Here is a 15,088-nt window from a genome sequence, read left to right as displayed (position 1 = left end):
GAAAGTCTGCTAAATAACTTATTTTTTTTACTTGGTTTCTAGACGGAAACTGGACGCATTGGATTAGAAGGCTGCCTTTGTCAAGATTTTTATAGGATAAGAGACCTTTTATATGAACAGTATGCCATTGTGTAAAGGACATGATGTCAAGAAGTATCTGTTTGACCTTTCTAAGAAAAAAGGATTCTTACTCTAAGCTTTTGCTTTTTTGTTTTGTAACATACAAAAAGAATCTGCCAGAAAAACTTAACATGCATTAGATTTTTAAAAATGTAAATAGAAACCATATTGCTAATGCTCAAATGAGCATGCTACCTTTTGGCTTTCAGAGTGAGAGATCCTTACAAGTGTGCAGGCCCTGGAGTTGAAGGTGATTGGCTTCCTTTAGAGACCCCTTATTCTAGAAGGGCTTGTTACTTGAATAAAACAATGCAACTTAGCAAACCAGTTCATGGCCTTAGAGAAACATGTTTGCATGAATTCTTGCAAACTGTTTCTTACATTTTCTGGAATGAAAAATGAGAATTTATCTTAAAAAGATGCGCTATAAAAAAAACCCTGATAAAACAGTTTTTTGAGCCTATGTATTTAAAAAACAAAAAAACAAAGAGTGTGTGCTATAATTCTTTTGAATTCCTGTATGCAGTTTTCATCACAGGGAGCTTATCTACTCCATGCCTACGTTTCCCAGTGATTCACTCTACTGTGAGATGGTACACATTTGGTTCAGAAACCAGTTTTTATTTCTCCCATTTCCTGTTCTATCAAGATTTTGTTGTTGTTGTTGTTCAGCTTGAATTATAACACCATCATTTGAATATATATAATTCAGAAAAACTTGACGTGTTCTAGTCTTAAAGGTCCTGCATACATTTTAAACACATCTTAACTATCAGCTAGGTTACTGTACTGGAGACTGTTTTGTGCTTTGCTTTTAGGGAAACAAATGTTGAACCTCACATTTTTATAAGGTAGCAGTATAATTAAAAGGTGTAAAGGTCTTCATCTCTTAGGCTTGCTTTCTCCTAAGCTTGCCCAAGCAGTGGTTGGATTTTATACACATTACTACAGAAATAATACTGAAGTTGGATAAGGCCATCCATTCTATGTTCATGTCTTTCTTGGGGCTACCAGCCCTGATACAGTATAAACCGCTTGTGTTTAAGAGTAAAAACAGTGTATGCAGTTCTCATTGAACTTAAAAATGAAAGTCATGCCACCCTATTGTAATCTGTGGGTGCTTTTTTAGAATGTAGCTTAATCATTACAGACCTTGATGTTTATTTCTTATTTAAACCCTCCTCTTTACACTTAAGCATTTTTTAGAAGGGTCAGATTTCTTGTTTAACTTATATGGCACTATGTATAATACAACCCAGTGATATTAGACAAGAATTAATATTTCACTCTATTTCAAATGCTTAGAAAGCTTTTATTGTGAGTTAAATTGCTAATGCAAAGTTTACAGCCTTCTGGTACTGAAAACCAGACAGAGAAAACAAGTTACAGACGATGAAGATAAAGAGTATGTCTTCTTTGCAGAGCTTTGAAAAAAAAATCACTTAAACTCTTACTACTGAATAGAGTAAGCCTAGAATCCTATTTATATTCCAGGGAAAAGAAAGTCTGCATTTGTTTCATGGCTTAAAGCATCTGGTTATACATATTACATTGCAATAGTGATATTGAAAAATTGTCTCTTGCCTAGCGTTTTTATTGTCCTATGAACAGGAATTAAATTTTAAAGTACTGCTTGAAGATGGCTGTGCTAACTAATGTCAATGCAGGAGCAATATTTTTACCTGTTTCTAGATGACAGTATTACTAAAATTTCAAAAATGAAGGCATTTGTTTAGTCTCAGTTACTTAAGAAAAATATACATTTTAAAAAGGACTCTGAGGTAAATCATGAACTCAGAGGCACTTTCAGATCGTCATTGTTCAGAGGCAAAATAAATACAATGGACCATCAACTGATATCTATAATTTGGTTAAAAAGAAATTTTGTTGTAATATTTGTGGCAGTGGGATTATAAATGTCAAGTATCATTGCAAACTTTCTGTATTTTCATGAACCAGTAGGTGGCCTGAAACAGAAGTGAGAAAATCAATTTTCTAAGGAGGGCCTTTGCCTTTTAAAAAAAATTGAGATACGATTCACATACTTTTAAAGTTCACTCTTTTAAAGTTACATTTATTATTTTTTTTTAGTATATTTACAGAGTTGTGCAACCATTACCACCATCTAATTCCAGAACACTTCATCACCCCGAAAAGAAACTCCGTACCCTTTAGCAGTCACTCCCCATTCTCAGCCCCAGGCAAGCATTAATCTATCTTCTGTCTCTATGAATTTACCTATTCTGGACAGTTCATAAAAATGGAATCATACAGTATGTGGCCTTTTGTGTCTGACTTCTTTCACTTAGCATAACTTTTAAGATTCATCGATGCTGTAGCATGTATCAGTATTCTTTTTATGGCTGAATAATATTCCATATGGATATACTGCATTTTGTTTATCCACTCATCAGTTGAGAGACATTTGGTTTGTTTCCACTTTTTGGCTATTATGAATCATGCTGTTATGAACATTTGTGTACAGGTTTTTTGTATGGGCATATGTTTTCAATTTGGGGGGGCATATACGTTAAGAGTAGAATTGCTGGATCATATGGTAACTCTGTGTAACCTTTTGGGAAATTGCCAGACTGTTTTCCAAAGTGACTGCACCATTTTACATTCCTATATCCTCGGCAACACTGGTTACTCACCATCTTTTTTTTTGTTTTTTTTTTTCGCGGTGCACGGGCCTCTCACTGTTGTGGCCTCTCCCGTTGCGGAGCACAGACTCCGGATGCGCAGGCTCAGCAGCCATGGCTCACGGGCCCAGCCGCTCCGCAGCATGTGGGATCTTCCCGGACCGGGGCACGAACCCATGTCCCCTGCATCGGCAGGCGGACTCTCAACCACTGTGCCACCAGGGAAGCCCTCACCATCTTTTTTATTTTAGCCATTTTAGTGTGTGTGAAGAAGTATCTCATTGTGGTTTCGATTTGCATTTCTCTAATGACTGATGATTTTGAGCTTCTTTTCTGTACTTATTGGCTGTTTGTATATCTTCTTCGGACAAATGTCTGTTCGGATCCTTTGCCTATTTTTAAATTGGGTCCTTTATCTTTTTATTGTTGAGTTAAAGAGTTTTTTATACACTGTGGATACTAAATCCTTATCATATGTATGATTTGCAAATATTTTTTCCCATTCTGTTTGTTTTTTCACTACCTTGATAGTGTCCTTTGAAACACCGAAGTTTCTAATTTTGATGAAGTCTTAATTTATCTGTTTTATTCTTTGGTCCCTTGTGCTATTGGTGTCATATCTTAAACACCCATTGCTTCATCCCGTATCCCAAAGATTTATACCTCTTTTTTTTCCTGAGAGCTTTATGGTTTAATAGAGTTCTTACATTTAAGTCTTTGATCCATTGTGAGTTCACTTTTATGTATGATGTGAGGTAGGGGTCTGATTTCATTCTTTTGCATTTAGATATCCAGTAGCCCCACCATCGTTTGTTGAAAAAACTATTTCCTCATCAAATTTTCTTGCCGCCTTTGTTGAAAATCAGTTGCCCATGAGTATATGACTTTGTTCTTAGATTCTCAATTCTATCTCACGGATGTATACATCTATCCTTATGCCAGTATTGTTTTGAATACTGTAACTATGTGTTAAATTTTGAAATTGGCAAGTGTACATCCTCCAACTTTCTCTTTCAAGATTGTTTAGGCTGTTCTGTTTCCCTAGCATTTTCATATGAATTTTAGAATCAGTTTATCAATTTCTGTAAAAAGGCCACTCACTTTTATTAGGAAAAAAAAAAGTACTTGAAATTTAGAGCTTAAAATCTTAGAATGTTATGGCTAAGAGGGACTATAGAATTCATCTAGTTCAACATGTTTATTTTAGTATTGAATGAATGGGCCTATGGGAGGTAAGGGTTTTGCTTGAGTCAGATAGCTGGTCAGAGACAGAGTTGGAATTGGAACCTAGCCTTCATAGAGTCCGTTCACTTTATATTAAATGAATGAATCTAGAATCCTTGTAGAATCCATTGATTCGATACTAAAATAAGTATGTTGAACTACATGAGTTCTGCAGTTCCTCTCAGGCATAACATTCTGAGATTTTAAGCTGTAAATTTCAACTACCTTTTTCCTTGCACTGCTGTACTGCTCCGCTTTCTTAGTTATTTTCACTTTGCTTAGGGGGAATATGTTCAGTTTATCTGCTCTAAGAACATCATCTGGCAGCTGTTATTAGGACAACAGCCTGCTGAGAGAGAGACTGCTTCCATTCTGTGTGATGGCCAGTGAAGGTGGGGAGGGCGGGGAGAGAAAAGGTAAATGTCACCTTCTGTACTTTTCTTTGGCTTTAAGGTTCTAGAGTTTTATTACACGGTTATTGTCCTTTAAATATTGATGAACTCATTACCACTTAAGTCAAAGGGTGTAAATAGTGGTTAGTAATTCAGTGATTGAGAGGTTGATTGTTTGCTTGTTTGTTTGTGTGGTGGTTGTTCTCTGCCACCCCTAACCCCTTCTTTATTCAGCCATTTGGAAACTACAGAGTGGATGGCTAAGTGACGATGCAGTGCGAACTAGAGAAGGAATCTTCAGATCTGCCTACCTGGGCGGGGATCAAGGAAAGGTTTTTTTCCTTCTTCTTTTGCTTTTCTCTCACTCTAACCACGTGAATTGTGTTTGTGAGAAAATACCCAAAATTGTCACAGTAAAAACCCAGGACTTTGCTGGAAGTGAGGGTATCTTGGCTTCTCTCTCCTGTTGGTCCCCCCTCCTCCCTGCCCCCGCCCCATTCCCACACAGCTCTATTTTTTTTGGTGCTTTTTCCTTCACTACTCAAGCCCGTTTCATTTTAGTCCTTGAAGTCAAAATGTGATTTCGAGGAGCAAAATAGGAGTTTGGAGAGTTTTAAATCTCTCCTCATTGTAGTTGAAGAGAACCGAAAGTGTATGTGCTTCTTTTGTGAAATTGTTAATGGAATTCCATGGATTCTACTCACACATTTGATACTGAGTGATAGCTTCAAGCAGAGAATACACAAAGGATTCATAAGGACGTACTATATCACTTTCTGAAGTTATTTTTAATGTTCAATATCTAATTTATTGTATTTCCTTTTTCTTCTTGACACAATTTTTTTTTTTTAAGTCACCACTAATTGTACATTCAAAACTAGTGAAGTCCTTCAAACAAGTCTCTATGGGAAGCTGTTTTTATTCTAACGGTGCTGCCTGCTGTCCTTGTTTTAAATATTTTTGGAGCTCTCATTTCTCTTCAGATTCATTTACCGAGCTTATGAGAAATGTAATTTAGCTTAGAAACACGTTGTGGTCTTGGCCCAACATATGCCATTACCATTTGACTCTAAATGACCCCCCCAAATATTTAAAAGCTCTTCTTTTATGGACAGACATTTGCTATCATAGGATATTTTTGATATTAAAAAGTTATCTATTAAATACCAAACTATAATGAAAATAAAAGCAGTGGAATATACCAGAAATTATAAAGATGCTGTCATTCCCAACATCATCAATAGGTCATTGTTCAGGTTAAATTTCCTGCTCAAGTATCAAAGGATGTATGTCTCTAATGAGATTATGGAAATCCTCTATTAGTTATAAGAAAAACAAATTACCTAAATGTATAGGATTCAAATTCTCAAGGTTTTTCAATATCTCCCATATGTAATTTTTTTCAAGGAGACAGACTATTGTAGGAAGAAAGAAGTTATGTTTAATGAGAAAGATTCAGAACATTGTGCATTTTTAACTATTAAGCAGAATCTTATATCTACATTATTGCCCATTAAAAAAAACTTCTTTCACATTTATTTCAAATATTCTTTTGAATAGTTTTACCTGAGATAAGGAAACCATTAAGCAGAGATTTTTCTAGTATAAAAACCAGTGTAATAAATTCATAATAGCTAAAAGACCACTTGTGTGTGTCTTATTTTTTAACTTATTATTTTGAAATAATTTTAAACTGACAGAAAAGTTACAAGAATAGTTTAAAAGATCCTATATATCATTCCCCTAGGTTCTCCTGTTGTTAACATTTTGCCGTATTTATTTATCATTCTATCTATATATACATTATTTTTTGAATGGTTTGATACTAAGTAGCAGTTATGACATCCCATTAGCCATAAGCACTACAGTGTGTATTTTTTAAAAACAAGGACTCTCCTGCATAACTACACAACTTCCATCAAAGTCAGGAAACCAGTGTTGATGAAATTCTACCATTTAATCCACAAACCCCGTTCACATGTTACCAGCTAGTCCAAAATGTCCCTAAAATTATCCTTTCCTTTTTGGTCTGGGATCCAGTCCAGGATGATGCGTGTGTTTAGTTATGTTTTCCCTTCAGTCTTCCTCAATCTGGAAGACTTCCTCAGTTTTTCCTTTTTTAAAATTTATTTTTTTTATGACCTTGACATTTTTGAAGAGTGCCGATCAGTTACTTTGTAAATGGCCCTTCCTTTGAGTTTGTCTGATGTTTCCTCATGATTAGATTCAGGTTATGGGTTTTTGACAGGAATACTAGAGAAGTAAATGATGCTTTGTTCTTCTCTGCATTATATCAGGAAGCACATAGTGTCAACTTTCCCCATTGCTGGTGATGTTAATTTTTCATGGTTATGTTTCCAAGGTTTCTCCACTGTCAAGTTAATAAATATTTTGTGGGGAGCTACTTTGAGACTATGTCAATATCCTGTTCTTTATAAATATTTATCTTCTAGTTTTAGCATCTATTGATGATTCTTATCCGAAGAAATCAGATAAGATTGCCAAAAGGTGATTTCCTGATTACACTGTGGCTTCTACATTTATTTGACGTTCTAGTGTAAGCACATTCTCTTCTCCCCCATTTGTTTGTTCATTATTTATATCGGTGTGGAACATGGATTCTGTTTTATAATCTACAAACTATCGTGATTCATTTTGATGCTACAGTTTTCCTAGATTTGGCTAGTGGGAGCACCTTTAAGCTGGCTTCTGTGCTCTTTTGACATGGTCTCAGGTTCTTTTTTGTTTGTTTTAATTGTGGTAAAAAACGAAACATTAAATTTACCATCTTAACCTTTCTTAAATGTACAAGTTCAGTAGTGTTACGTATATTCACATTGTTGTGCAACAGATCTCGAACTTTTTTATTTTGCAGCACTGAAACTCTATACCCGCTGAGCACTAATGTTCTCACTTGCCTTCCCCCAGCCCTTGGTAATCACCTTCCTACTTTCTGTTTATATGGTTCTGATTGCTTTAGATACTTAATGAGTGGAACAGTACAGTAGGTGTCCTTTGGTGAGTGGCTTATTTGACTCAGCATACTGTCCTCAAGGTTCATCCATGTTGTAGCATGTGACAGGATTTCCTTCCTTTTAAAGGCCGCATAATAGTACACCATCTGGTGGTACCACATGTTCTTTATCCATTCATTTGTCGATGGACATTTGGGTTGTTTCCACCACTTGGCTCTTGTGAATTATGCTGCAGTGAACATGGGTGTGCAAATATCTCCTTGAGATCCTGCTTTCACATCTTTTGGATAATATCCAGTGAGGCTGCTGGGTCATATGGTAATTCCATTTTTAATTTTTCAAGCATTTCCATACTGATTTCCATAATGGCTGCACGTCCCCATGGTTCTTTGAGCACTTCCTAACTTTCAGTCACCACAAGATGTTCCAGGCTCCATCTTGCATTTTCACTACCCCAGTCCTGGGATCAGCCATTTCTCCAGAGTCCTGGTTCACTTTAGTGGAGAATGTCATTTAGAACCAAGACTCGCTCACTTGTGCTCATTGCCACGCTGCTATCATTGCTACCAGGTCCTCAGTATACAATTAGGAAATATCTACATCTACGCTTGTTTCCTCATCATCCATCTTTCTATGTTAAAAACCACAAGTTCACACTGATCTCCAGTTCCACCTCTACTCCACAAGGTTTATTCTAGCCTTCCCTCTCTTCATATTTGTACCTCCTTTTACCCTATAGTAAAAACAGGGGCTCCCATAATCTTCAATGTAGTCACTTATTTGTTCACTCCCCTGTAATTAATCAATTTTTGACCATGGGGCTGGCTGCTTTGCTTGAAGCCCCCTGCACACAGCTGCCACGAGAACAAAGTTTCCTTCTATTCCTCGCTCCATGGCAGCACCTGCCCATTGAACCCCATAGCAGGTATTTTAAAGAAGGCACCTTTGGCCTCAACAGATGTTCTGTTCCAATTTACATGATGGTCCAGCAGTGGTGAAATAAGCACAGGTTCTGAGGGTTTCTACTTTGAATGGGACTTGATAGTCTTTGGGTATTTGTCTTGGTTATTTTGCTACAATATTTTCCTCATTATTTCCTACTCTAGAGTTAAGCCAAAGTAATGATCACTGTGGAGTGGGGTTAGTGGAGGAGAGTATGAAAAGGAAGGAGGTGGAAACCCCGTCTCAGGGGAGTAGCGGGTCTGGCAAGAGGATACCACACATGGCGATCACAATCCAAAATGCTGTCTAAGCAAAACACATTAGCAGTTACAGCTCTTAAGATCTGTGTTAATATTATTTTATAACTGTCCTTGCAAAAAACTTTGCCTGTCATTTCATCGTTTGGATCATCCACCCCCTTAACTCTTAAGCTTTAGGAGTGTCACAGCCAAGTTCACTATACCGAGTGCTGAGGTGTTCTTTTATTAAACAGTCAGTTATTCCTCAATCTTAACAATGTGGAGTGGGAGGAATAATATGCCCCTGGACAAATGATCCCTCAGTAAGCTTAAGATGGAGTCCAGTTATGTAACAAATGTGGAACCTGTATACTAATTACTAGAACTTAATCCTACCAATGGGAAAATGGAGTCTGTGGCCATAATCACTTCCATTTTAGAGATGTGGTTCACCTAATGGGAATAATTGTACAAGTGCTTTTTTACTAAAAAATAACTGAGCCCCTATCGTAGTAGCTGACACTGAGTATTTACTATGTACCAAATACTGTGCCAAGTACTTTATATGCATTGTCTCATTTAACCATAATGATCATGGGCAGGATGGACACTGTTATTACCTCATTTTACAGATGTGGAAACTTAAGCTTATGGTCTGTTATTTGTCTCCCAATTCTGACACATAATAGGCATGACAGTATGTACTTGTTTAGATATATCATTAGAGTTCTTTAGTTTTGAGTACCACTTTGTGTGGATTGGGCCAGTTACTTTAAATCTTAGCACTTCAAATACATAGGGATGGTAATGGTTCCATTGCCTAGGGTTGCATGAGGATTAAATAATATGAACCATGCAAAGCATGTGGCGTGTCTGGCACATGGTAAGCGCCTCAGTACACGTTAATAATCATTTAGTGCCACTTTCACATCCATCACCTCATTCAATCTTTATTACAACCCTAAAGGCTACGTATCACCTCATTTTTACAGAAAAAGAAACTGGCTCTGGGGTGTCTAAGTGTCTAAGGCTTCACAGGTGAATTCTATCAAGCATTTAGAGAAGAGCTAACACCTATCCTTCTCAAACTCTTCCAAAATATAGCAGAGGGAGGAACACTCCCAAACTCATTCTACGAGGCTACCATCACCTTGATACCAAAACCAGACAAGGATGTCACAAAGAAAGAAAACTACAGGCCAATATCACTGATGAACATAGATGCAAAAATCCTCAACAAAATACTAGCAAACAGAATCCAACAGCACATTAAAAGGATCATACACCATGATCAAGTGGGGTTTATTCCAGGAATGCAAGGATTCTTCAATATACGCAAATCAATCAACGTGATACACCATATTAACAAATTGAAGGAGAAAAACCATATGATCATCTCAATAGATGCAGAGAAAGCTTTCGACAAAATTCAACACCCATTTATGATAAAAACCCTCCAGAAAGTAGGCATAGAGGGAACTTTCCTCAACATAATAAAGGCCATATATGACAAACCCACAGCCAGCATCGTCCTCAATGGTGAAAACCTGAAACCATTTCCACTAAGATCAGGAACAAGACAAGGTTGCCCACTCTCACCACTCTTATTCAACATAGTTTTGGAAGTTTTAGCCACAGCAATCAGAGAAGAAAAGGAAATAAAAGGAATCCAAATCGGAAAAGAAGAAGTAAAGCTGTCACTGTTTGCAGATGACATGATACTATACATAGAGAATCCTAAAGATGCTACCAGAAAACTAATAGAGCTAATCAATGAATTTGGTAAAGTTGCAGGATACAAAATTAATGCACAGAAATCTCTGGCATTCCTATATACTAATGATGAAAAATCTGAAAGTGAAATCAAGGAAACACTCCCATTTACCATTGCAACAAAAAGAATAAAATATCTAGGAATAAACCTACCTAAGGAGACAAAAGACCTGTATGCAGAAAATTATAAGACACTGATGAAAGAAATTAAAGATGATACAAATAGATGGAGAGATGTACCATGTTCTTGGATTGGAAGAATCAACATTGTGAAAATGACTCTACTACCCAAAGCAATCTACAGATTCAATGCAATCCCTATCAAACTACCACTGGCATTTTTCACAGAATTAGAGCAAAAATTTTCACAATTTGTATGGAAACACAAAAGACCCCGAATAGCCAAAGCAATCTTGAGAACGAAAAATGGAGCTGGAGGAATCAGGCTCCCTGACTTCAGACTATACTACAAAGCTACAGTAATCAAGACAGTATGGTACTGGCACAAAAACAGAAAGATACATCAATGGAACAGGATAGAAAGCCCAGAGATAAAGCCACACACATATGGTCACCTTATCTTTGATAAAGGAGGCAGGAATGTACAGTGGAGAAAGGACAGCCTCTTCAATAAGTGGTGCTGGGAAAACTGGATAGGGACATGTAAAAGTATGAGATTAGATCACTCCCTAACACCATACACAAAAATAAGCTCAAAATGGATTAAAGACCTAAATGTAAGGCCAGAAACTATCAAACTCTTAGAGGAAAACATAGGCAGAACACTCTATGACATAAATCACAGCAAGATCCTTTTTGACCCACCTCCTAGAGAAATGGAAATAAAGACAAAAATAAACACATGGGACCTAATGAAACTTCAAAGCTTTTGCACAGCAAAGGAAACCATAAACAAGACCAAAAGACAACCCTCAGAATGGGAGAAAATATTTGCAAATGAAGCAACTGACAAAGGATTAATCTCCAAAATTTATAAGCAGCTCATGCAGCTCAATAACAAAAAAACAAACAACCCAATCCAAAAATGGGCAGAAGACCTAAATAGACATTTCTCCACAGAAGATATACAGACTGCCAACAAACGCATGAAAGGATGCTCAACATCTTTACTCATTAGAGAAATGCAAATCAAAACTACAATGAGATATCATCTCACACCAGTCAGAATGGCCATCATCAAAAAATCTAGAAACAATAAATGCTGGAGAGGGTGTGGGAAAAAAGGAACACTCTTGCACTGCTGGTGGGAATGTGAATTGGTACAGCCACTATGGAGAATGGTATGGAGGTTCCTTAAAAAACTACAAATAGAACTACCATATGACCCAGCAATCCCACTACTGGGCATATACCCTGAGAAAACCATAATTCAAAAAGAGACATGTACCAAATGTTCATAGCAGCCCTATTTACAATAGCCCGGAGATGGAAACAACCTAAGTGTCCATCATTGGATGAATGGATAAAGAAGATGTGGCACATATATACAATGGAATATTACTCAGCCATAAAAAGAAATGAAATTGAGCTATTTGTAATGAGGTGGATGGACCTAGAGTCTGTCATACAGAGTGAAGTAAGTCAGAAAAAGAAAGACAAATACTGTATGCTGACACATATATATGGAATTTAAGAAAAAAAATGTCATGAAGAACATAGGGATAAGACAGGAATAAAGACACAGACCTACTAGAGAATGGACTTGAGGATATGGGGAGGGGGAAGGGTAAGCTGTGACAAAGTGAAAGAGCGGCATGGACATATATACACTACCAAACGTAAGCTAGTGGGAAGCAGCCGCATAGCACAGGGAGATCAGCTCGGTGCTTTGTGACCGCCTGGAGGGGTTGGATAGGGAGGGTGGGAGGGAGACGCAAAAGGGAGGGGATATGGAAACATATGTATATGTATAACTGATTAAATTTGTTATAAAGCAAAAAATATATATATATATATAGCCACAAAAAAATAAAAAATAAATAATAAATAATCATTTAGTGCCACTTTCACATCCATCACCTCATTCAATCTTTATTACAACCCTAAAGGCTACGTATCACCTCATTTTTACAGAAAAAGAAACTGGCTCTGGGGTGTCTAAGTGGCCTATTCAAAGTCACATAGCTGATCAATAGTGAATCGGGTACTTTTACCACTTGATTTACAAAAAGTGCTCTAATATTTATCCTTTTAGCTTCTAGAGAAGGATCCTTCAAAGTAACTTCTAATGTATTACTCAGTTTACTCTAAATAACAGTGGAATTTATCCCACATGACCTAATGTAGATCAAAGACGTTTTTATCTTTAGACATTTTCTAAGACAATTTAAATGCAGCAGACTTTCTGCTTTGGTCAAGGTGATAATGCATTAATCTAAAGATACTGAATCTTTTCTTATCTTTACTGGTGATGTTATTCCCCATGGAATTACAGAAAGCAGACTTCCCTCGGTCAAAATGAGAAAACCCACAAGCTGCATGAGAATCTTGGGATATATTTATCCAGGAATGCTTATATATTGATTCCAAAAAGCCACTTAACACTTTCCCTTAAAATCCTTATGGATAGGGCCTCCCTGGTGGCGCAAGTGGTTGAGAGTCCGCCTGCCGATGCAGGGGATACGGGTTCGTGCCCCGGTCTGGGAGGATCCCATATGCTGCGGAGCGGCTGGGCCCGTGAGCCATGGCCGCTGAGCCTGCGTGTCCGGAGCCTGCGCGTCCGGAGCCTGTGCTCCGCAATGGGGGAGGCCACAACAGTGAGAGGCCCGCATACCGAAAAAAAAAAAAAAAAAAAATCCTTATGGATAAGAGGGAGAGATGGGGGTTGGGTGAGATTTAGTCAAGTGGGTTTCTAACCCTTCTGTAGCCATTTCTAAAAGTTGCTCATTGGTGGGCATGTGCTAGTCTGAATTAGCAGGCTTGGTCCTCATCTTACATGCCATTTCTATAAATTTTCTGGTTCAGGACATTGGTGGTAGGTTAAGACAATTTGCAAAGGACCTGCCACTAGAAGAAATAGCTCTTGTATGATAAGATAACATTGGTACCTAAAGGGATCCTGACAAGTTTGGACACGGTGAAATCTGAGAAAATGAAATTTCACCTGTCTTTCTAAACCAATGGCACAAATATATAACGGAGAGAAAACCCTAGCCTAGGATTCTAGATTTATAAACCTAGGATTCTAGGTTTATAAAGAAGCATTTCAGGGATTTCCCTGGCAGTCCAGTTGTTAAGACTCTGCGCTCCCAATGCAGGAGGCACGGGTTCGATCCCTGGTTGGGGAACTAAAATGCTGCATGCTGCACAGTGCGGCCAAAAAAAAAGGCGGGGGGGGAAGTTCAGTGGACTATAAGCTGAGTATAAAGATAACTGTCAAAAAAGATAACTGTCAAAAAAGGTAATGACTTAGGGCCGTATTACTAATAGACACATGGACTTTGTAATTACTAAGACAGTGTTTAAAATAAAGATGGTGATGGGCCTGCTACTTCATTCTACTGGTTAAGGCCTCACTTAGTTCAGAAAACTCCCTTCTCCCTCCCCATCCCCTTTTTTTTACTTTCCCTTCTAATATTTAATAAATGCACATGATAGGAAATTTGGAGGGTGCAGAAAAGCATAAAGAAACAGGAAAAAGCCCTATACTAAATGTAGTACTTTTATCATTTGGGCCAATTTCCATCTCTTGCAATAAAATGTTTATGTATTACGTGTACAATTTTGCACTTGTCTTTAGAGAAGAATTTCCCAGGTTTATAAGCATCTTTTTTTTTTTTTTTTTTTTTGCGGTACGTGGGCCTCTCACTGCTGTGGCCTCTCCCATTGCGGAGCACAGGCTCCGGACGCGCAGGCCCAGGGGCCATGGCTCACGGGCCTAGCCGCTTCGCGGCATGTGGGATCTTCCCGGAGCAGGGCACGAACCCGTGTCCCCTGCATCGGCAGGCGGACTCTCAACCACTGCGCCACCAGGGAAGCCCTATAAGCATCTTTTAATGGCTGCAAATATTCCATCATATGGCTGTATCATTATTTACTTAGCTCTTCCCAGTTTTTGGATGGTTTCCAATTTTTCTCTATAATCTGAAATGCATAGAGATTTATTCATAAAGTCCTGCATCATGGTGATGGTATTAGTACTAGCTCATAATTGCAAACAGCCTAAGTACCACTCTTTATGGACATTAATATCTGAATTAGGTCCAGAGGAGAGTAACCAGCTTGTTGAATGGCCTGGAAACCACTGCAAATAGAAACTGAGAATATGAGTTGGAGTATGCAGTAGGGCTCATTTTTTGGAAAAGAGGGTACCTTACAAAGAAATGAGCTAAGGATCTTACTAAAAGCATCCAAGTCAACTGACTATCAGGGAAGTTGCTGTGTTCTTCAGTTTCCCAATAGTGACCTGGCTTTATGTACTCAACGTGCAGTCAACACCTTTTCTTTGGAGAAGAAAAGTAACATCTTCAACATTCAACAACTAAATGAGAGCATCAGTGGTATACCCACCACCAGCCCCCAAACATAACTGTTCCAAGAATTTGCTTCCAGTGCCAGCATCTTCTATGTGAATTATCTTTCCTTCTCTTGCTGCCTTTCCCCCACCCAAGGTTTCTCTCTCAAAACTTATGACATTACATTTGACCCTGACCGTCCTGGGGGAGCCAGAAAAAATTTTTTTAAAGATTTGTTAGAACTGTCACTCTCTTCATTACATTATTGCTAGTAATTATTAAAAATATGTTTCATGGGCTTCCCTG

General features: G+C 37.8%; 1 protein-coding gene across 6 annotated transcripts in view; it reads left to right on the top strand.

The window, feature by feature from the left end:
* Positions 1 to 2,761, top strand: part of CPSF2 (cleavage and polyadenylation specific factor 2) — a 30,681-nt gene extending 27,920 nt beyond the window's left edge. For 4 of the 6 annotated variants that reach the window (XM_060095709.1, XM_060095707.1, XM_060095708.1 and 1 more), the window contains one exon: positions 43 to 2,758. In XM_060095709.1, the coding sequence (XP_059951692.1) occupies positions 43 to 135 (93 nt within the window). In that variant the 3' untranslated portion in view covers positions 136 to 2,758. Of the gene's footprint in view, positions 1 to 42 lie in introns of all 6 variants that reach the window. The other 2 variants (XM_060095711.1, XM_060095712.1) reach the window with 1 other exon arrangement.
* The last annotated feature ends 12,327 nt before the right edge of the window (positions 2,762 to 15,088 follow it).

Source organism: Mesoplodon densirostris, chromosome 4 (assembly GCF_025265405.1).
Source record: "Mesoplodon densirostris isolate mMesDen1 chromosome 4, mMesDen1 primary haplotype, whole genome shotgun sequence".
NCBI lineage: Eukaryota > Metazoa > Chordata > Mammalia > Artiodactyla > Ziphiidae > Mesoplodon > Mesoplodon densirostris.
The sequence above is the reverse complement of the archived record's forward strand: the minus strand, read 5'-3'. Positions and strand labels throughout refer to the sequence as shown.